Consider the following 23533-nt stretch of genomic DNA (forward strand, 5'->3'; position numbering starts at 1 on the left):
CATGGGGTATTCCCAAGACTTTGACAAAACCCTCAGAACGCCTTTTGTGAAAATGTATATACTGGCGTCTAATTGTCCTCCAAATTACAGTTTAACCAAAAGTCATATGTTTCCTATTTACAACCTCACCATCTAAGTTAATTAAGTTTTCATTTTTCACTCGTTTTAATTTCTACTTAAACAAACAAATTAGGGGTTGACTGGACACTCCCTGAAAGGGTCATAAAATCTCCTTTATTCATATATATATATATATATATATATATTTTTTTTTTTTTTTTTGGTACAGATTCGTCCTGTTCATGTGAAAGACTGGAGTCCTTCTTCACCTGTCCCTCAGTTCAGTAACCTGAACTAATCTCTGGACCATAACAATCACTTCCTCTTAGAAGTAAGTGTAGGAAGCTACTTTGGTCCTTTTTCACAGTGAGTAATCAAGATAAATGGTACAAATGTACTAGAACAAGAAAGGGAAACTGAAGCAAATTATTTATAATGATATTTGCTATGGGCTGAGTTGTGTCCCCCTGACCCCCCAAATTCATATGTTGAATGAAGCCCCAGTGTTATCTGGAGAGAGGGCCTTTAGCGAGGCAGTTAAGGTTAAATGAGGTTACAAGGGTAGAGCCCTAAGTCAACAGGGCTGGTATCCTTATAAGAAGAGGAAGAGAGACCAGAGGTCTCTCTCTCTCCCTACCTGACCCCTCCAAGTCCGTCCAGAAGAATGGTCACATGAGGACACAGTGGAAGGTGGCCTCTGCTAGCCAGGAAGAAAGACCTCACTAGAAACCAACCCTGATGGCACCTTGATCTTTAACTTGTAGCCTCCAGAACTGTCAGGAAATAAACTTCTATTTAATCCACCCAGTCTGTGGTATTTTATTGGATTTATTTTCTGCGGCAGCTCATAGCCCAAGAGATAAATAGATTTAAAATGATTTTTTCACCAGCTAGAGTAGGAATTGGTGAGGGCCTGGGAAGGAGCCCAAGAGAAGCGAAGAAGTAGGAGATCTCAAGTGGGCTAATTACTCATATTTTATGGCAGAGACGCAACAGATACTGGAGGGCATTGCTAATTCAAGGAAAGGGAATTTAAAAATACATTATTCCCAGCGAAAAGGCTGAATCATTTAGGAAGGCTTGAGCATCAGTTAATAGAAAATCTGACTGTTGTAGCTGAAGAAAGAGTTTTTTTCTCCCCACCCCCCACCCCCCACAACAAGCAGTCAGGAGTAAGCAGCTGATGGCATTGGTTCAGAAATAACGACTGTCAGGGCCAACATCACTGTAGTCCTCTCGACCTTTTCTTCATGGTCACAAGTTGGATACTGCAGCTCCAGCCATGAAGCCCTCATTCTAGGCTGGAATAAAAAGTAAGGAAGAAGGGATAGCACCAGCAGACTAGCTTATATTTTTGGCCATAATATACTACAATTCATGGACTTCCGGGGTTCTTAGTGAATTGGTGAAGCCACAAATTTAAATCATTGCCTGCCAAGAATCAACTTGATGTGGTGCTTCCTTGGGTAGCTCCACATTCATTTAGCATCCCCAAGAGACTCGCAGCTAGGTATTTAAGCCATTCTTTAGGTCAGCCTCCTCCTTGAGCTATCTACTCCCAGTCTTAAAGATGGCTATTAGATAATTCTTGGCAAGACCCACAGCTGCACAGATTAGTGGTCAAAAGTATGACCACTGGAGCTAGAAAGACGTGGGTCTAACATCTAGTAAAAACTTCTTAACGATTGTGTGAACTTGGACAAGTCACTTCAGTCTCATTTTTTGGAGGCTGTTTCCTCACTTATAAAATAGAGCCAGTAACACTTCCCAGTACAGTGTTTGCAGTGAGAATTCACTGCTGTATTTCTAGCGCTTGAAATGCCTAGATCAATAAATACTTATCAAATAACTTCTGAATGTTTTCATCTGTAAAACTGCAATTTCCCTTGGAATTCTCATAATGTTTGAAACGTGCACATTGCTTTCAGTTTATGGTGACTTTTAAAGAAGTTGTTAACTTGAAGTTGACCAAATTGCATACCCTCTCTAAAGCAGTTAATGCATATCAGAAGCTGAATTTTTAAAAAACACTTTAAAAAACCCATATGCAATGGGAATTATTGGGCTTCTGTTGAAAATGTGTGCCTGGGCTGATGCAGGATGCTCCATGCCTCCTACAAACACATAGAAATGCTGCTTAAAGCTAAGAAATGAAAAAAAAAAAATCCAAATTCCATAAACAAGGAGTAAACTCACAGCTAAACCAGTGAGTAGGAGTTGGTGTCAGACCTGCACTTGAGGACGTCAAGATTGAATATACATTTTAGATGCTGAGATTATATCGCCTTTGTGAATATGGAGGCACATGCCTGGGGCAGGGGGAGGGGGCAGGTCAGCGCTGGGACTTACTGCCTAAAGCTGAAAGCCTGTAAGTGGCGGTGGTATCCGTTTGAATGGTGGAAGTGGAACTAGAATATTGACTGGCCAGGGGAAGTGGTAGAGAAGCTTCCCACTCCTCCTGGACCATGGGTGCAAAATAGAAACACCCACAAGAAATTAGAAATCTAAGCCAGCTCTGTAATTAGATGTGGGACCAAATTTGTACTGCTCTTGAGATATGGAAAGCCTAAACTGAGAAACAACCTTACGAACTCACTCAGAGTGGTAATGGCTGAGTACCTTGATTAGATCTTTCTGTAGTAACAACTGAAAATCTGGGAAAATATTTTAAAACATCTATATGAAGGCATTGGAGAGGGAGAAAAGGCAAATAGAAACTGGACAGTTACAAATGCTATGATTTGGGAACTTGAGTTTTTTTTTGTCTACAGACATGCCCCAATATGCCGGAAGTTCAGGATGGCAGAAGGTCAGAGCCTTGCTCCTTGAGATGCCACAAGATGAAGCTCAGGGCTTGTGGCGTGGCTGCAAAGTTAGAGGGAGAAATTGTGGAGGAGTTGCGGAAGGGGAGACATACAAAATTTTAATATAAATGAAGCCAAAGCTCTTGGCAGGCCACTAAACTACGCATGTATTAGGGAGACCCCAGGGAGCCCAGCTGATAAGTAGTGAGTGCGTGGAAGTTGAGCGGATTGAGATAAGAGTTCAGCTGCTCCCCACCAAAGGGGATATCAAGGTTAACTGCCTGCTAGACCAAAATAAGAAAAATAAAATCCTTCAGAGAAACATAAAATCCAGAGTCTCTTCAACATACCATGTAGTATCCAGTATGCAATCAATTAAAAATTACTAAGCATGCAAAGGAACAGAAAAAACGTACACTTTACCCAAGAGAAAAATCAGGCAATAGAAGCTAGTTCTGAGAGGACGTAGATGTTGCAATTAGCAGACAAGGAACTTTAAAGCCACCATTATTAAAACTATTCAAATATCTTATAGGAAAATATACTCACAATGAATGAACAGATTGATAATCTCAGCAAAGAAATAGAACGTACAAAAATAATCAAATAAAGGAAGGACAGGACTTCTGTAATGGTGGTATAAAAAGTTCAGGCAATTGCTCTTGAAGAAAAAAATTATAAAAATGTGACTAAATTAAACAACTTCTGTTCTGCAAAAGATAATGTTAAGAGATAAAAAGGCACAGACTGGGAGAAAATATTTGAAAAGAACATCCCATAAAGGACTGTTAGAACCCTTAAAACTCAACAATAAGAAAACAACCTGATTAAAAATGGGCCAAAAACTTCAACAAACACCTCAGCAAAGAATATATGCAGATGGAAAATAAGCATATGAAGACATGCTCCAAATCATTTGTCATCAGGGAAATGCAAATCCGAACAACAATGAGTTACCACTACACACCTATTTGAATGGCCAAAATCTGGAACCAACTGAAAAGTTCAAAAGTGAAAAATACAACATCTGAAATCCACGTTCACCACTTCTATTCACAGTTGTACAGGAAAATCTAGTTAGTATAAGACAAGGAAAAGAAATAAAATCATATGTATTAGAAAGAAGAAGTAAAGCTGCCTTTATTTGCAGATGATATGATCATGTACATATCCAATCTTAAAGCATCTACCAAAAAAAAATTCTGCTAGAATGAATTACAGATTTAGCATGGTTGCAGGAAGAGAGTTAAATAAAAAGAATTTGTTTTCTATAGCCTGGTTCTACAAGAAGGAATGAGAAATCCTGAAGTGATGACCTAACAAACACTCTCAGGGTCTGACAGAGGTCAGGAACCTTAATATAACATAATTTAGGTGGGAAAAGGTGCATCCGCAAAACTGTGTATAAGGGAGGGAAGAGATTTCAGCTTTCCCCAGAAAGGAAATCAAGCCTCTGGCTGTTAAAATGACTTTTAGTGCGTTATATTGAAGCATGCATACAGCATTTCTGAGGCTCAGAGCTAGGCAGAGCTTCCTCTGAAGTGACTATGTCTGGGTTGAGCACCTGTGCTCCATCAAGGATAGAAGCGCCTGATTCCCAAAATCTCTGATTCTTATGTTACATAAGAAGATGTTAAAGTTGGACTCTCCTGATTTCAGTTTCTCTGACAGACAAATTCTATGGCTCTCAGATGGATGCCAAAATGAATGTGAGACAGAGCTCAAACCATACCTTCTCTTCTTGAATCCTTCAGCTAAATCAGGGATATAGAAAGGGCTTGGATTTGAAGAGGGGGGAGAAATGTATGAAAAAAATTATTTGAAGAGAGTTGTTGCCTACTAGGTCCCTCTACCTCCCACCCCTGCTTCTGTTGGGAAGCGTGAAGCTGGAGGAAGGGGGCCACGAGCCGAGGAATGTGGGTGACCTCTAGAAGCTGGGAAGGGCAAGGAAATGGATCAGACCCAGAGCCTATGGATAGCAACGCAGCCCTCCTGATGCCTTAATTTTGGCCTGGTGAGACCTGTGTCAGACTTCTACCTCCAGAAGTGTAAGAGGATAAATCTGCACTGTTTAAGCCACTAAGACTGTCATAATTTGTTATGATGGCAAAAAAAAAAAAAGAATAAAAATGCATTCAAAATAATGAGAGAAAATGATTTTCAACCTATTATCCTATATTCACTCAATCGTAGCTCTAATTATATGTGAATTTAAAGACATTTCCAGACATACGAGTTCTCAAAAGAAAATTTTCTCTTCTTTTCTTAGGCAACTGCTGGAAGATAAGGTCTTCCAAAACAAAAAAGTCGACGAAAAAAGCGGAGGAAATGGATCTAGGAAATTGGAAGATCTAACCACTGGCGGGGGGTGGGGGGGGAGAGAAGGGGAGTCTTGGGAAAGCAGGTGCTCTGCTGACACAGAGATATGCAAACGCAGCGCTCTGTGAGCCGAGAAGAGCGCTCAGATGGTCCAGGAGGGGTGTGGGAGGGGCGCTGGCACAGCACTACATGTGTGTGGTCACCTCACAAAAGGGTTTTAACTGTTTTGAAACACTGGGAAAGAATTAGCCATAGTGATATAGGAAACCCAGCCAAGAAACTAACAGGCAAGTTTTAAATCCCCTAAACAAACAAGATTGTTTTTAAAAAGGAAGTGTAATTGTCATATCCTACTTATCTCAGCAGTGACCTCTACTTGCTTGTTTTAATAATACAAATATAGATGATTGGAAGGATGCAGGGAAGAAAAGTGAAGGCTTGGAACTCTAGGTCTCCATTTCCATTGGTTTACTGTTCGTTTGTTTATAGACTTCAGAGGCACAGCATTGGATGAATCATGATCCTGGGTTTACAGCACACTGTTGGTCCAGGTGTGACCTGCTTTTAGCCATTTGGTTATTTGGTAATAGCGACTTTTAATCATGTAGTAAGCACCTATGAACTCCCTGCTCACCACGAAAGCTAGAACCTTGACAATTATTTATAACCATGTGGTTCCCATCGCCCTACATGCCAACCCATACCCCTTCTCCACCTGAGGTAACACATCCTGAATCCTGTGTTCATGATTCCTTTGCCTTCCTCATATTGAAGCTGAGCAACTTAAATTCATGACCAGTCTAAGGCAGGGTCACTGCTAGGTTGGAAACAGAAGGTGAGGAGAAGCCATTAACACCAAGCACTTTGTTCCCATGAAGCAGCAAATAGCTTATTCTCAGCAAGAGAGGCTATAAAACTGGAACCCCAGGGCTTTCTCACTTTAAATACCACTGATTATTTGTTTTACTTTTTTCCAAATGCATCCAGCATTGCATGTGTGGTATTTGTTCCTTTCCTAACTACACCTTGACATGAGAGAATGGCAGGGGTGTGGTGAGGGGGTGGGTACACGGAGATGCCAAAGCAAGATGCTGGCGACCTGATCCCACAGCACTAGCAGCATCTTCTACCATCTTCAGACAGCACTCTAGGACAAGCATTTTCCCCCAGTGGAAAATGGATCCTCCAAGACCGCCAGTCTTCCCAGATTTGCCTCTGGCCTCAGGCACTCTGGCACGGTTCCCATCATCCTCCGGGCCTTGGAGACACATCCCAACCAGCTTGGAGAGGTGAGGGGTTAGCCAAGTTCTGTCTGTGCTCTCTGGGGACCCTATGAGGAGGCTGTTAACCTTGACAACCTGCCTTGGTTGGTCAAGCAGGGCACTGGCCATCTGGGCATCACTAACAGCTTGTCTGGAAGATGCTTCTCACCAGAACTGAGCCCACAAGGGAGCATGAGATGCCACCTGTTCTAGAAGCCTGACCACGGAGCCGCAAGGGGTCCTGGGGCCGACTTACTCAAGCATTTCCCAAAGCATGTAACTCAATCACTAGATTTAGCACACTTAACAGGATTTACCGCCCCACCTCCCACCCCAAATGACTTGTATCCAAGGAAATTGTAGAACATTAGATTAAAAAGAAATAAAAATTCTTTTCTACATGGCTTCTCAGAACCTAATCTCCAAGAAGGTAGCATTTACCCAAGTTGGCCGTGGGATCTTTACCTGACCCTCAGTTTCCTTACCTGCAATGCAGAAATAATAATGCCCACCTTGGAGAAATACTGTGAAGATGAACGAGCTTACGGACTCAGAAACATTTAGCACGGCGTCTCACATGGGAGGGGTCAGCAAACCCTAGCACCCCTCTCTTCTATGCCTTTCATTTGTCTTTCAAATGTTCGCTGAGGCACAGGTGATTCCCTTCTGTGTAATTATTTAACGCTGATTTCTGGGGCTCTGGATGGCATCAGGGTAATTACGTAGGCAGTGGGGTTCCTACGCAACTTACCTGGTCCGATGGGGGACCCAGGCCCAGTGGGGCAAAAACTCCGTGAACAGGAACGCGGGACCCACTGCACACCGCGCTTGGGAGCGGCAGCGTCGCCTCCCCGTGAATCACGAGGAACCTGAGGAGGCCCAGGTGAACGCTCTCAGCACAGATTCCTAATCACAGAAGAGGGGGCTCGGCAGCCAGCTCGGTGGAAGGCGCACTAGACCAGAGGTGTTTCAACCGGCAGTTTACCCTCTTGGTGTTGTGCTTGCCCCGTAAACGACGGGGGTCAGGGCAGAGGTGTCCTGGCTCTCTCCGACTAACCCATGTGGATCCCACATTAAAGGTCACCATCAGGGGAAGGCAGAGCGGAGTGGTAGAGTGCGTGCTTAGCCTGCGTGAGGTCCTGGGTTCAATCCCCAGGACTCTTCGTTAAAATAAATAAATAAACCTAATTACCTCGCCCTCAAAACAAAAAAATAAAAGGTTACCACCTGTGGCCTAATCACAGGGTCAGGAAGCCCAGCCCACGCACCCAAAATGTAGTTTATTGAGACTGGAGCAATTTACAATAAAGTCCCCGTGACAGCACAGGGGAAAGACTCAAGTTGTACACATTTCACACCCACAAACACAAATCACGTTTTGCTCTGGGGCACACAGGGGGCAGGGGGAGGGGGCAGACAGGAAACTGATGGGAGACCCGGACCAGAGGGCCAGCAGGGGGCTTCTGCCAGAGGACGGCCTTCTCCGTGATTTGGCAGAATTTCCAGATGCCCCCAGTGGAAAACAAAGCAAAGCAAAGTGCTTTTCGAGCCAGACAAACTTTCTGTAGCCTGGCCACCTGTTCTCTTTCTGCTTCAAAGAATTTCCACGGCAGCATTTAAGAGACAAGGCACAGGCCTGGGAGCTATTTAACCTGAAAAACCCAGGTGGGGATCCCTCTGGGCTTAAAAGTCTCCCTCTGCCCCCCTTGAAAGTCACTTTTTTTACCCACTGTTCAGAAGATGATCTTTCAAACTTTCTATTTTGAAAATGTTCCAACATCCTTGTACAGAGAGAGAAGAGTACAATGAACCCCCCATGGTTGGTTACAGGGAAGCAGGTGATATGACCCAAGTTCAGGTTCAATGAAAATTCAAGAGATCTAAGTGAACCTTGGGCAAGCCCCTTGTGGGGCCTCAGTCTTCCACTCAGACCCAGAGCCATGCTTTGCTTTCAGGATGTAGCTGGTGCTGGAAAGAAAGCCCAAACCAGCATGAGCGCGGCAGTTGTTCAGGGCTGGTGAATGATGCGCTCTTGGGCCGGCTGTGTCTCTCCTGGGTGACACGCTGAGTCACTCAGGACCAGATGGAAGGTGATGAAAACATTCATAGTCTTTGGAATGAGATCCCTCTGGCAAGTTGAGTCATTAAGGACCATCACAATGCCCGTCTTTGTAAGTGACACGTGAGCTGCCAGGGCGATGTTGACAGCAAGACATCTTGTGGGAAGTGGCATGAAGAAGTCTGATCATTCAGACAACACGGAGGAGACATGGCTTGTCTAGACAGCTTGGGAGGATGAGGTGTCTAATAACAATTATTTCCAGCATGTTGGAAAGCCAGCGCCCTCATCTCCTGCAAAAGCAGGGCGGCATTTTACCAATTCTTGTTTGGGGTGATCGCAGAAGAGAAGGAATTACGCATCCTGGGTGAGTTTCGTTCCCTGGTTCCTCAAAATCACCACCATCCAAGGAGAGGCCCTTCAGCCAGGCCCTTCCCATGACCGGCTGAGGACGAGGGCGGTCTGTCTGCTCTGGGACAGACTTCTCCTTGGGCTCCTCCCCCACCTCATCTTCCAACCCTTCCTATGGGCACTATTCCTGGGAAGGGAGTCAGGAGTTCTTGGCTATGCCTGTTTCCTGCTAATCTCTAAATGGAAAAGCGTAATTCAGAGAATCAGACACACACACGCGTGCACGCACACACACACACGTGCACGCACACACACACACAAGGAAATGCTGCAAATCTATCAGCATTTTGACAGAACTTATCACAAGCTGGGGGAGAAGGAGGTGATTGTTATTTCCTCCTTTGTGCTTTTCTCGCTGTTTCCAAGTTTCAATCATCGTTTTTCTTTGCTTTAAGGAAACTCAGTCATTCCTCTTTGTTTTAAGGAACCCAATCGGTCCTTTCTTGTCATTTCCCAGGCAGGCGCCACAGACCTGGATGCGTCCTGCTCTAACGACATCAGGAGGCGAGGCATACAGACCTCCACGCCGGCTCTGGCTTGCTAGCCTTTCACTGGCTGGTGACCCTTTCTCGAGCAGAGCTGTGCATCTGGGTCAGACACACCCAAGTCTGACTCAGGGGTCCTACACGGGAGCTCAGCGGCAGGGACGGCTGGAAGGCAGCTGCCTGACAGTGGGAGGCAGTTGACTGACTTAGCCCTGACCTGGGCGGAAGCTGTCCTGGGTCCCCAGCTCAGGGAACCAGCATTTGATAAACGCGTGTCTAGCTGGTGGCTGCCTTGAACTCTTCACATCAAATGGGGTTAGGAGGCTGGGCAGAGTCGCCAGGAACTCAAGAGTCCTCCGGCTTCTGCAGGAATTTGCTGTCGGCACTGTGAAGCTCCTGTGTGAGGCAGGCTCTTTTCCAGGCTCTGTCCTCAGGCTGGAGACAGAGCCCCCAGCCGTCACCTCCTCCTCTAACTCACTGCCACAATGGGCTCCACAGACGACAGGTCTGTCTTCCCAGACTGGAGTTGGGAGGAGGGCAGGGCGTTGGCTAGTGGAGCCCTGCGGCCACTGCCCTTCTCCGTCCAAGCCACCCTGAAGGCCACCCTGAAGGAAGGGGCGGGGGAGGGCGGCTGCGCCTCCTGGGGCTTGGGCGGCCTTCGGCACATGCTCAGTAACGCCTTCAGCTCGACCCTGAAGCTCTCGTTCAGCCAGCAGTAGATGAACGGGTTGTAGCACGTGCTACTCATGGCGAACCAGTGGAAGGCGAAGTAGAGGGCGTTGCTGGTGCGGATGACCTTGCTGGACAGGAGGAGGACGTAGCAGTTGAGGGGGAACCAGCAGAGGGCGAAGAGGACCACCACCAGCATCAGCATCTTGATGGTCTTCTTCTTCTTGCGCCGCAGGGCCAGGTACTGCTCCGTGGTCACGTCGCCGATGGTGTTGCACAGCCACAGCTTCTTGGCCACACGGGCGTAGGCCACGGAGATGACGAGGAGGGGTAGGATGTACAGCAGGATGAAGGTGGCCAAGTCCAGGTACTTCCAGAAGAGGTCGGCCGGCTCGGGGAAGTCTGGCAGGCACAGGGAGCGGACAACGTCCTCACTGGGGCGGGGCGGGGTGGGGAAGGGAGAAGGGGAGAGAGAAGGCGGGTGTGCAGTCAGCGGGGAAAGGCCTCATGCCCAGAAGCACTGGGCTCCTGGGACATCTGTCGTAGCACGTTTGACGCTGCAGACTAATTTCCTAGCTCTCCCACTAGGCTGGGAGTGCTATATAGATAAGAAACATGTCTAGATCACTCTGGGTCCTCTTAACTTTGTATTATTCCTAGACCAGGAAAGAGAGCCAGTAAACAAACATTTGCTCAGTGAATGAATGCAACATGGTGTTGCCAGTCTTAGAACTAACTCCTCCGGGAACACAATGTATTCAGGAAATCTTGGGATTTCCCTTTGTACCATCCATTCCCATTCCAGAGGGGAGTAAATAGAAAGGATGGGTCTTGAGAATGTGAGTGACAATGGCTGAACTCATACACCTTCAGCCACTCAGACAAAAAGTACTTATTTCCTACAGGACGTACCCAATCCTCTTCAAGCTTTTTAGGGACATCCCTGTGTATTGGAAGATCCAGAGAGGGTGTGTCAAGAATATACAGATTCTGTCTTGCTGAATAATGAGCCACTCACGGGGTGGCAGGGAGCTCCCCCAGCACCCGAGCTCCCACCTTGGGGAAGTAAAAACCCTGGGGCCATTTTGATTAAAGTCAGTTTCAATATCCTTGCACAAAGGACGTCAAGTCACAAGATGTATTACTTACAGATCCCAGAATGGGGGTGCGTGAGCCGGGAGAAGGGCGGTCCTCCCTCCCAGGTCACAGGTGAGCAGGGTCACAAGCACCTGCTACTAATAAGGTGGCTGGGGCGGAGATCACTCATTTTTCACAGGCTCGGCTCTGAGTGGTTACTTTAAAAGGTACCCAGGAACCCAGCTCCACCCACCCGTGGGCGGGCACCGGCCCCTCCCACCAGGAAACCTGCACCACCCTCTAGACCAGCCTCACCCACCAGGGGGCAGCCACCAGAAGCAAGAAAACTACCACCCCCCAGCCTGTGGAACCAAATCTGCAAACGCAGGCCAGACCCCTAACCTGGGACCAGCCGGCTCCCGGCCCGGCCCGGGGTGACAAGAGCAGTGCACGGCTGGGACACAGAATGTCCCCTACTAGGGCCACTTCTCCAAGGCCAAGAAGCATGTAACTAACCCACCACATAGTAAAAATACAAACAGAAATTTAGACAAAACGAGGTAGCAGAGGAACACGTTCCAGACAAAGGAACAAGCTACAACCCCAGGAGAGCTCAGTGATGTGGAGACAGGCGATCTACCTGAGAAATCGCTCAGAGTAACAATCGTGAAGATGACCCAAGAACTCGGGAGAAGAATGGCTGTGCAGAGAGAGAAATGAGACGTTTTTAACAAAGAGTTAGAAAATATAAAGAACAACTGGAGATGAAGACTCCAGTAACTGAAATGAAAAATATACTGGAAGGAATCAAGAGTTGGATAAATGAGGCAGAAGAACGGATCAGTGAGCTGGAAGACAGAGTAGTGCTGAACAGAAAAAAGAGGAGAATGAAAATAAATGAGGACAGTTTAAGAGACTTCTGGGCCAGCATCAAACCACTAACATTTGCATTATAGGGGTTCCAGAGGGAGGAGAGAGAGAAAAAGGGCCTGAGAAAATATTTGGAAAGATAATAATTAAAAGGTGCTGTAATTGACTGTACTTCAATTGAAAAAAAAAAAAAAAAAGGTGCCGGGGAAAGCATGGCAGGAACTTGTGGCAGGAATCCTAAGCTCGGGTCCTTATCTAAATGTCCAGACACTGGGTGTGAGCAGGGTTTTCATACTGTGAAATCTCTCAGCAGCAACTCAAAACTGCTACTTTCTCATCATACCACGTAGGTTGTTGCTCTTGTACGTGTGCCGGTGGCCATCACTAGTGAAAAAAAGAAAAGTCTCTTTGCTTTGTTAGCAGAAAAAAGAAATCGCCTTGCACATGTGAAGGCAGATGGGGAGTCTGAGTGCTGAGGGGTTTGGGTATGGGATTCATTCCAATAGCCTAGAATTTGGGGATTAGTTGAAACCGACCTTCAGAGCTTGCTCTCCTGACCCTGCGTAAGTTACAGGAGTGGAAGTGCATGTTTCAGGCGGGGCAGCACGTGGGACTGTGGGACACGCCGGCAGTGCTCCCTCCACATCCTCTTCACTGGTCTGGAGCACCGGGCCCCCAGCTCCTGCCCTCCCTACAAGAAACAACCAGCACCCATGATCTTCCAGGGACCTAGGGCTCCCCTAAGGCCCCTGAAGATACTCCCCACTGAGCCACTGAGAGCCAGAAGTGGCCAGGGGTTTCCCCTTTCCCCAGGGAGGCCTGGAATATGAAAGGCCAGCTCCCTTGCCTCAAAGCGGGCAAACGCTGTGCCGGTTTGCCCCAGAGCTCCGCCTGCAAACCACACCCCATTTGCCGTCCTGCTCCTCCACTCACTCCCTTACCCATTATACCCCCGGGAGCACAAATCACAGGCACGTGTACCTTCCTTTATCTCAGGATCTGTTTCTAAGGAACCTCAGCTAAAACGACAATGAATTGGTGAAAATCACTCTAAGCTCATTCATTCACTCACTAAATATGTACTGAGAGCTCATTATATGGGGACAGTAATTTAGACGCTAGGGACACCGAGACGGCAAAATCAGAAAGAAGTGCTCTGCAAGAAACGCTCATTCTGAGAGCATAAGACAAAGCCGGTGATAACGGGGAGGGAGGGGGAGGTACGACTTCCTCCCCGAGACACTTAGATACACACACGTTGTTTGCACCTTGTGCGAGAGAATTTAACATCACCATCTTAGAGGGAGCCTGGGTGATCCTGAGTCTCAGTTGGGGTGAGTGCATGTCCCCAGTGGCAGAAGCTGATTGCTACTGCCTTGACGTCGCAGACACACTGGACAGAGAATAAGGAGGGAGCTAAAAGTGTTGAGAAGAAAAGGTGAGAAAAGGCAGAAAAACGGCAGAGGACAGACACGGGCCTGGAAGCAACAGGACCGGAGGGAGGCAGAGCGAACGGCTCGGGGCAGCAGACACCGGTAACTCTGAGACTGAGGCAGGGGGCTCAGATTTCTGTCTGTCGAGGTCTTCCGAGTCCCCAGATTGCTCCCTGTTCGTTCATCTCACCTGTACTTGAAGGTAAATAATTTCTGGTAGATAGCGTGTGGGAGCGAAAAGATCGTAGCCATGGTCCAGATGACAGCGATGTAGATGACGCCTTTTGTGATCGAGATCCGGGGCTTTAATGGATGCATGATGACCTGGAAGATAAGCAAACTGGGCATGACTGGCTGAAGACGGTGTGGTAAATGAGAAATCCAGGCAGTGCAACTCACTTGTCACAATGAGGCAGGTAGGTCCTATTTATAAAGTCAAGCGCCCCTCACTTCATTACTGAGAGGACAGGGAAGGAGTGAAGGAGGAGGTCTGTTTGCAGGACACCCACAGCAAGACTGGCAGAGAAACAGCCGCTGTCAGCCCCCACCTCTGGAGCTGAGCCTGTCTCCCCATCATTCTAGACCCCTTAGGTTACAAAGGGATCTGAGGGGTCTGAGGGTGACACACATGGACCATTTATGACGGGAAGCTGCACTGACCTTTATTTGGGGGTTCACCACACTCTTTCTGAAAGTCATTTCTAAAACTGCCGTGGGGCCCAGCTTTCCCAGCCCCATACGTAATAAAGCCAGTGTGAGAGACTTGAGGCTGAAAAGAGAGACTTGAGGCTGAAAAGTGTCTTGGAATTGATTGCTACTTGTATGCATATTCAAGTCTCCTAAAAGTTTTAAATGAAGACTTGGGAATTCAACAGCCTTCTCATTTTAAGATTAGAATCATTATTTCTTTTTTTAAATTGAAGTATAGTTGTTGTATAATATATACATTACAGGTGTATAATATAGTGTGATTCACAATTTTTAAAGGTTACACTCCACTTACAGTTATTATAAAATACTGGCTATACTCCTCGTGTTGTACAGTATTTCCTGGTAGCTTATTTTCCACCTAATAGTTTGTATCTCTTACTCCCCTACGTCTATCTTGCCCCTCCCCACTTCCCTTTCCCGACTGGTAACCGCTAGTTTGCTCTCTATATCCGCGAGTCTGCTTTTTTTTGTTGTTATATTCACTAGTGTGTTGTATTTTTTAGATTCCGCATATGAGTGATATTATACAGTATTCGTCTTTCTCTATCCGGCTTATTTCACTTAGCATAATGCCCTCTAAGTCCATCCATGTTGCTGCAAATGGCAAAATTTTCGTTCCTTTTTATGGCTGAGTAGTATTCCATCGTATACGTACACCACATCTCCTTTAACTAGTCATCCATTGATGGACACTTAGGTTGCAAGATTAGAATCATTTCTTGGAAAAGGCATTTGGGGATAGGTGAGTCCAGGATCATAAAGGGCTCCCACTGCCTCAGGATGCTGCCCAGGACACACTGCACATTCTGGCTGTGTCCTCCCAAAGTTTTCTGCCAATTTTTAAAAAAAATTTATGGGAGGAATAGACTAGGCTTTAGAAGCTGCCCCGCACATCTCCATCCTTGACTTTGCCATCTTTGCCCCTCACTCCCCTTCCTTGTTTGGGCTGATGAAGGGAGTGGAAGCCTGCATCAGAAGCCTCAGACACTCAAAGACCCCACTGGCTCTGGAACAGGGCCAATGACATGTGGGCAATGTGGGTGAGACTTAACCCCCTGTTCCTCAGACCCACCTTTGGCCCAAGGGTCAACCCTCAGGTTGCTGTGTTACATGGGGTGGGCATAGTCCAGGGAAAGGTGATCCAGAGCCCCTCTTGTTGAATTAGGGGAGAAGGTTAAGAAAAGGCAGGAAATATTTGTATGCAACCTTTTCACACTTTGCACCAAAGCATCTTAACGTAAGAGCCAGAAAGCAGGCATTTCAGGGATAAAGAGATCGCAAAGTTTGCCAAGTCTAGTCCCCATTAGATCCATGAACCTCCTCTAAAATCCCTCATCAAGTGATCATCCAGACCTTGCTTAAGTATGGCTGGTGACATGAAGCCACCACCTCCCCAGGCGGCTGCATCCATCTTCAGACACTTCTGTTAGAAAACGCCTCAGCACATTGAGCTGCATCTTTGAGTCTGTATCTCAGAAGCTTCCCATCCCTTGGTCTTTGTTGTGCTTCTTGGAGCTACTCAGAATCAATGCTCTCTCTCTCTGTCCCAATGGCCCTTATGATGTTGGCCTCGTAGGTGTCCTTGTGTCTTCTCATAGCAGGGTGGTCTAATGATCCGAGTGTGAGCCTGGAGCCAGACAGACCTCAGCCCTACTTCTAGCTTCATCAATCACCAAGGATGCACTTTCCTGAGCCTGCACTCCTTGACTCAGCATAGACCTAAGTAGACAACAGTAGTTCACTGACCGATAGGCACATGAAAAGATGCTCAGTGTTGCCAATTATCGGAGAAATGCAAATCAAAACTACAATAAGGTATCACTTCACACCAGTCAGAAAGGCCATCATTAAAAAAGTCCACAAAGGAAAAATGCTGGAGAGGGTGTGGAGAAAAGGGAACCCTCCTACACTGTTGGTAGGAATGTAATTTGGTGCAGCCACTATAAAAAACAGTATGGAGAGTCCTTAAAAAACTAAAAATAGACTTACTATATGATCCAGCAATCCTATTCTTGGGCATATAGTTGGAGGAAACTCCAATTTGAAATGTTACATGCACCCCAATGTTCATAGCATCACTATTTACAATAGCCAAGACATGGAAACAGCCTAAATGTCCACTGACAGTTGAATGGATAAAGAAGATGTGAGATATATATATAAATATAAATATAAATATAAATATAAATATATAAAATACTACTCAGCCATAAAAAAGAATGAAATAATGCCATTTGCTGCAACATGCATGCACCTCAAAATAATCACACTAAGTGAAGTAAGTCGAACAGAGAAAGACAAATATCATATGGTACCACTTATATGTGGAATCTAAAAAAATGACACAAATGAACTTATTTATAAAACAGAAAGAGACTCACAGGCATAGAAAACAAACTTATGGTTACCGAAGCGGAAAGGGGTGGGGGAGGGAGGGATAAATTGGGAGCTTGGAATTAGCAGATATAAACTACTATGGATAAAATAGATAAACAACAAGGTCCTGCTGTAGAGCACAGGGAACTATATTCAGCAGCTTGTAATAACCTATAAGGAAAGAGAATATGAGAAAGAATATATATATATATATGTATAACTGAATCACTATGCTGTACATCAGAAACTAACACAAAACTGTAAATCAATTAAACTTCAATTAAAAAAAAAAACAATGGTTCACTGAGTCGGCATGAGTGAGGCACCTACGTGGAGCCACGCTCCTCCAGGATGGGGACCCTCAGGTCCCCTTCAGCTTCCTTCACTATATCCACCCACATGTGTGTGATGGGGCAGGTCAGTCAGCAGGACCTGCCGCCTGCCCCCCAGTTTGTCTACCTCCTCGACAGTCTGGGCCTGGGGCTATCCATCTCCCTGCCTCTGACCTGGCTCTTTTCATCTGTGACTTTCTAGATTTGCTTTTCACCCCCCAAAACAAGCCCATTCATTTCTGACACACAAAATGCCAGGAAGCAGAACAACAAACGGGACATAATTTTTTGCAGTCCCAGCTCAGAGGGCATCGTAGGCCTAATTTAATGCTCACAGAAGTCACTAAGAAGACAAATAAACTCACTGAAAAAATGGACTAAAGCATGGTCTTGAGCCCTTGGAAATCAAAACCAGAGAGGGTAGGACAGGGTGCCGGGGATGAATCCTCACCTGGTGGCGGTCCACGGCGATGGCCGTCAGCGTCAGGGCTGAGACGTGCAGGGAGCAGTACTGGGCAAAGCGGCTGATGTGGCACATGCCTTTCCCGAACACCCATGTGCTATTCACGAAGCGGACCTGCAGACCAGCCCGCAGAGCTCAGGAGACAGGTAGGCCTGGACCCTGCCACCCGCCTCCTGTGGTCTCTGCCGAGTACCCCACAGGAGGCCCCCACCCCAGCCTCTCTTCCTTCCACTCTCACTGCTGGACTGTGGGTCACACGTGCTTTTCTCCCACACAGTTCACCCTCCATCATTCAATTCAACCAATCCTAACCAGGTGCCCGGAGAACATGGGAAAAGCATGGGCTCCGGAATTAAACTTCCCACCTCTAGTCTTTTCTAGCTGTGTGACCCTGGGCAAGGTAACCTCTCTGAACCTCAGTTTCCTCATTTGCAAAAAAAAAAAAAAAAAAAAAAAAAAAAAAAAGGCTTAAAAGTCTCTACCTTGTATCTTACTGTAAAGTTAATTTTTTTTAAAAGTCTACAAAGCATGAAAGCATGGAACGCAGTGTCTGACAGATTGCTAGAAAGATATGATTAGAAATAACTAGTAGCTATTTTTCTGGTAATAATAAAATTCCTTCTTAGCTCATCTGAGTTCAGACTGCTGGGGGAGACACGTCTGAAAAGTCACAACATAGAGCGTGGGCTGAGCTCTGGAATGTTGGCCAAACAGGCCTGGCAACGCACTGTCTGAGAAGGAGACCCAGGGCCTGCAGTGGTGGGAGCAGGGGCCGGGGGTGTGGGTGGGGGGAGAAGACAGGCTCCCAGGGCGTGTGGCAGATACATATCCATCTCCCTATATATCTGTATTTACGTATCTGTGTATATATGTATACATATAAAAACTGAGTCACTTTGCTGTACACCTGAAACTAACATTGTAGATCAATTACATGCCAATAAAAATAAAATAAAGACACCAGTGGGGAGACAAGAGGAGCCAGAGATACACTCTCCTGTGCTTTCAAGGCAGCAGAGAGAGAGTGTGTGTATGTGTGTGTGGCGGGGAGGGGTGTGGTATTTGGGAGTCCCTTTGTCCTTAGCTAATGCTCAGAGAATCCTGAGTGGCCAGGAATCTGTTAGATGTAGGTGGGAAGGAGAGCAGAAAAAGTCCCTGGTTTGGAGTAGCAGAAGCTTAACAAGGTCCAAGAGTGCCCCGCCCCCTAGTGCCCAGTTGAGTGGCTTAGTGGACAGAACTCTGGCTGCACTTGAGTCAGGGGAAGTCATTCTTATCCTGGCTCTGACAATTACTAGCCAAGCGACCTTGGACATGGGATTGAACCTCTCTTTGCCTGAGTTTCCTCATCTGCCAAATGTGAGTAACGTTTTCATAAGTGAGGACCAGAGAGAGAACATAGTTTTCAAATGTAAGGTTCCGGAGGATGTTCACATAGGTGGATAAGCTTGTAGTTTACTCTCTTCTTTTTGCTTGTCTGTTATTTCTGGTTGAGTGTGTGTGTGTGTGTGTGTGTGTGTAAGAAAGAGAGAAAGAGAAAGAGATAGAAAGAGATATAAACAGATACGGTTTGGTAATAACTCAAGGTTATTGCATAAATTGGAAAAGACGTAACTCAGAAATACGAGGTAGAACTGTCAGGATGATTGCTTGGTCACAGCCCTCAGTCTCAGTCAACCATGAGCACCACACTCCCAAGTCACGGAGGGACAGAACTGGCACCGTTAATGCCCAGCAGCCAGGGAAGGGGGTGAGGAGGGGGTGGGCTCACCTACCACCCATCTGCAAATGCCCCCAGGCTGCCCCAGCCCTGGGGCCCAAGCCCACCTCACCCTCATCTCTTCCACAGCACAGACTCCATACACAGCCTCACTGTCAAACCATAGACGAGAAATGCAATTTAAATAAGTGGTCTAGGAAAATGCACTCAAGGTTCCACTAACAACTAGCAACTGTTTGGTATTTCAGCTTGGTGCAAAGCAGCATCCTGAGGAGGGGGCACATTTAATGAGCTGCACTTCTGGAGGGGGGATGACTTAACAATCTAAGCTGGTATTTCAAGGGGCTCTGGTTTACTGCTCCATCAGCAGGCAGGCTCAAGATCAGTGATACTGAACAGGAAATGGTCATTTATCCACAGCTGGCTGAAGGCACTTGAATCACTGACCCCAATGCCATGAGCTGCGGAAGCTCTGACTTAGGAGGTAATGAAACAGAGACAGACAGACACAGTGTCAGAGAGAGATTCAGAGAGCAGAAAGACAAAACCACAGAGAGACAGACAAGGAGAGTCAGAGAGAAAGGTGAAGAGAGACAGAGACAGACAAACAGAGGAACCAAGAGAGAGCCACAGATAGGAAAAAAAGAGGAAGACAGAGAGAGAGGAGAGAGGGAGAAAGGCTCCCAGCCGACTAACAGGCAGAAAGACAAACAGAATGCGAGAGACAGACAGTGGCAGACTAAGAGACAGAACACAGGAGACTGATGAGAGATAAGAAATGAAATGAGAAATGAGAGGACAAGACAGAGAAGAGACTAAGACAGATAAAGACAGGAAATCAAGCAGAAGAGGGAGACAGAGAAATGAGTGAAATCGGGATGGGAGAGGGAGAGGGACCCAGAGAGGCAAAGACAGAGAGGCAGACACAAATAGAATGACAGCGAGACAGGGAGAGAGACGATGCCAGAGGTGGGAGAGAGCCCAGCGCCTCCCCAGCCCTCGGTCTCACCAAAGTGAAGGGGGTGTTGAGGAGCGTAATCATGATGTCGGCGACGGCCAGGTTGACGATGAAGAGACTGGTGGCCGAGTGCATCCGCTGGTTCTTGAAGATGACATGACAGACCAGGACGTTGCCAAAGAGCGAGAAGATGATGATGAAGGAGTAAGCCACGATGAGCAGGGCCTTCACCGTGGGGTTCTGGGACTCGGCCCCGTAGCGCCTCCGGCCCACGAAGTTCTGCCAGTCGGAGAAGGTGTAGTTGTTCCAGAAGAAGTGCGAGGCGTTGGGTCCGGCCAGGGCCGCCTCCGGGCTCTGCTCGTCCGCGGCTCGCACCACGGGGAGGAGGCAGAGCAGCACCCAGCGAGGGACCATTTTGCAGGAGCCTCCGCGCCCGGGACGGGGCGGGCGGGAGGGACGTCCCGCCGGGCGGCGCGCGTGCGCTCGGGCGCCGGGAGAGGAGCGCGCGGGGCTGGGCGCGCCAAGACCACGGGCCCCTCAGGGCCTGGCTGGCGCCAGTGCCCACCGGTCTCCTGCCCGCGATCGGCGTGCTCGGGGCCGCGGGCCGCACTTTTGTGTCTCTGCGGCGCCCCCACGGCTGCGGGCGAGCGAGCGCCTCTGCCTATCCGGCGGCGCGGCGTCTCTCCCGGCGACCGTGACGCGCTCCAGCTCCGCAAGCCTCCCCCACCCCCCCCGGCCCCAGCCCGCTCCCGCTCTAGAAATAAAACTCCGGCCAGGAGTCAGGGCTGTTTCCCTAACGCACAGTCATCCGCGTGCTTTCTGCTTACGCCTCGCCATCGGAAAGGGAGCGGGCGGCAGGCGCCTGGGGGCGGCTGGGGACTTGGGGCGCACCGCACGAACTGGGGCCGCCGGCTCCAGGCAGCCCCCTATTCCGCGCAGGGACACCCTTGTCCCGTCTGAGCGTCAGCCCTGGCAGGTTTCAGGTTGAGGTGGATCACGGTCCCGGCGGTTCCAGTACAAGGTGAATGATGAAAGCGATGTAGGCTTTCTCCAAGCGCCTTCAGTGACCAGACTTAAGACGTGCGGGGGCCTTGCCACGTTTTATTTCCTTCCATTCACTAAGAATGTAAGACGCTTTGTTTTTCAAGGAAACGCTTCAAAACAGTTCTCCCGACAGGTTCCAAGAATCAAAGGATAAGTAGCTCTGTGCCCACTTCTTGGTAACTGAGTTTCCTGCCGTGGGAGTTTTTGAAGCCGTACCTGTCAGGGATATCGCCCATGTTGTTTTTTGCTTCTCCAGGAAATCTTGGTATCTTGCTCTCCGGTTTTTTTCAGTCCCCCTGTGAAGTCTCTTCCAGTCACCCCTGCCGGGCCATCCACCCCACGGGATCCAGTGGAATCAGAGTCAAATCCCAGCTTTGTCACGTCGTAGCTGTGAAATCCTGAGCAAGTTATGTAACTTTTCTGGCCTTGGTGGAAAGCTTTCCTTTTCCTACGTGTGGGGTGTTCAGAGACTGCTGTGTGGATCTCCCACCACATTGACTGTTTGTAACTGTTCTCTTACCCCGTCTAATGGCAGATGCCATGTAGATTCTCTGTTGTCACTGCACCCTGCTGAGCAGCGCCCTCTAGCCTCCATCAGGGGACTCAAGCCCAGGTACCTTCTGAGGTGTCCACTTGGCTCAGGAGAAAGCCTGCCCTGAAGGCCCACGCAAATCCTGAAGAACAGACCCCTCCCACTAAAGTCCTCTTTTCAGATGCTCAGTATCACTAGTTACCACAGAAATGCAAATCAGACTTATAATGAGGGATCACCTCATACTGGTCAGAAAGGCCGTCATTAAAAAAGTCCACAAAGAATAAATGCTGGAGAGGATGTGGAGAAAAGTGAACCCTGCCCTACACTGTTGATGGGAATGTAATTTGGTGCAGCCACTATGGAAACAGTATGGAGATTTCTTAAAAATCGAAAACCAGAGTTACCATATGATCCAGCAATCCCATTCCTGGGTATATATCCGGAAAAGATGAAAACCGTTATTCAAAAAGATAGATGAACCCGAGTATTCATCGCAGCACTATTTTCAATAGCCAAGACATGGAAGCAACCTAAATGTCCATTGACAGATGACTGGATAAAGAAGATGTGGTGTATATATACAATGGAATACTACTCAGCCACAAAAAACAATGAAATAATGCTATTTGCAGCAATGTGGATGGACCTAGAGACTTCATACTAAGTGAAGTAAGTCAGAATAAGAAAGAAATATTATATGATATCACTTATATGTGTGGAATCTTAAAAAATGGCACAAATGAACTCGTTTACAAAACAGAAATAGATGCACAGACACAGAAAACAAACCTGTGGTTACCAAAGAGGAAAGGGGTGGGGAGAGGGATAAATTAGGATTTTGAGATTAGCAGATACAAACTACTATATATAAAATAGATAAACAACAAGGTCCTACTGTTCCCTATAGTCAATAGCTTGTAATAGCCTATAATGAAAAAGAATATATGTATGTATACCTGAGTCACTATGCTGTATACTAGAAACTTACATAATATAGTAAATCAACTACACTTCAATTTAAAAAAGTTTTTTTTTAAGTCCTCTTATCTCACTGGGCCATAAGGAGAATCTCAGCCACCTCTCACTTTGGAACTTTTCCAGGAAAGTTACACGTCGGCTTGAGCTCCAGGGACACAGGTCAGGCTCTCCTATTAATAAGCAATTAGAGAATGGCTTGATAAGTGTCACCATAGTAAAATACAAGGTGCACTTATCTAGGCGGGAAGGAATTAGGGAAGTCTTCCCAGAGGACGTGACGCTTCAGCTCAGTCCTAAGGGACCAGCAAGAGACGTTAGGTCATGGAGGAGGGGGCAGAGGGAAGAAGTGGAGTATTCCATAAGGAGGGAACCGTGGGACCCGGGAAGACATGGAGACGAGCATAAGTCTGACTCATTCAACTACTGCAGGACTGGAAAGAGCTACAATGTGTTTTGCAAAGAGAAGTCAATTGAAGGAAAGTGCACAACCTAAAAGTTGTGAGTTATGTTTTATTTGGGGACCTTACTGAGGACTATATCCCAGAAGACAGCCTCTCAGATAGCACTGAGGAACCGCTCCAAAGAGGTAAGGGAGGAGCCAGATACATAGGAGTTTTTGTTGGAAAAAAAAAAAAAACACACATGTAGTCAAACATCAGAAAATTAGTGCCAATCACAAAAACAAGTTAATGATTTTAGTGCTTTTCTATTTATGGGAAGATGCAAGAGTCTGGGCTCATCAAAGTTATTTCTTTGACATGCATCTTAACTATCTAGGGCCAGCATCCTGTTTTTCTCCATCCTGAATTTCCCCCAGGGTGCACCATCTCCTTGGGTCACCTGCACTGGCTGATGGCTTGATGGTGGGTGACCGTCTTTGTTTATTAAATAGTAGGCAACATTTTTGGGTCTGCAGAGATGAGAGGAGAGAGAGGGATGGAAAGCTAGGCCCAAATAAAAAGGGCCTTAT

The 23533-nt window shown here is 47.1% G+C and overlaps 1 protein-coding gene across 1 annotated transcript; it reads right to left on the minus strand.

Moving 5' to 3' along the window:
- Positions 1 to 7712: 7712 nt before the first annotated feature.
- On the minus strand, positions 7713 to 20437 carry GPR83 (G protein-coupled receptor 83). Its single transcript, XM_010988900.3, has 4 exons — positions 20058 to 20437; positions 17320 to 17445; positions 13640 to 13773; positions 7713 to 10503 (listed from the first exon to the last, which is right to left on the minus strand). The coding sequence occupies exons 1-4, from the start codon at positions 20418 to 20420 to the stop codon at positions 9870 to 9872; spliced, it is 1257 nt and encodes a 418-aa protein (XP_010987202.2). The 5' UTR covers positions 20421 to 20437; the 3' UTR covers positions 7713 to 9869.
- Between the last annotated feature and the right edge of the window lie 3096 nt (positions 20438 to 23533).

This window comes from Camelus dromedarius, chromosome 12 (assembly GCF_036321535.1).
Source record: "Camelus dromedarius isolate mCamDro1 chromosome 12, mCamDro1.pat, whole genome shotgun sequence".
NCBI lineage: Eukaryota > Metazoa > Chordata > Mammalia > Artiodactyla > Camelidae > Camelus > Camelus dromedarius.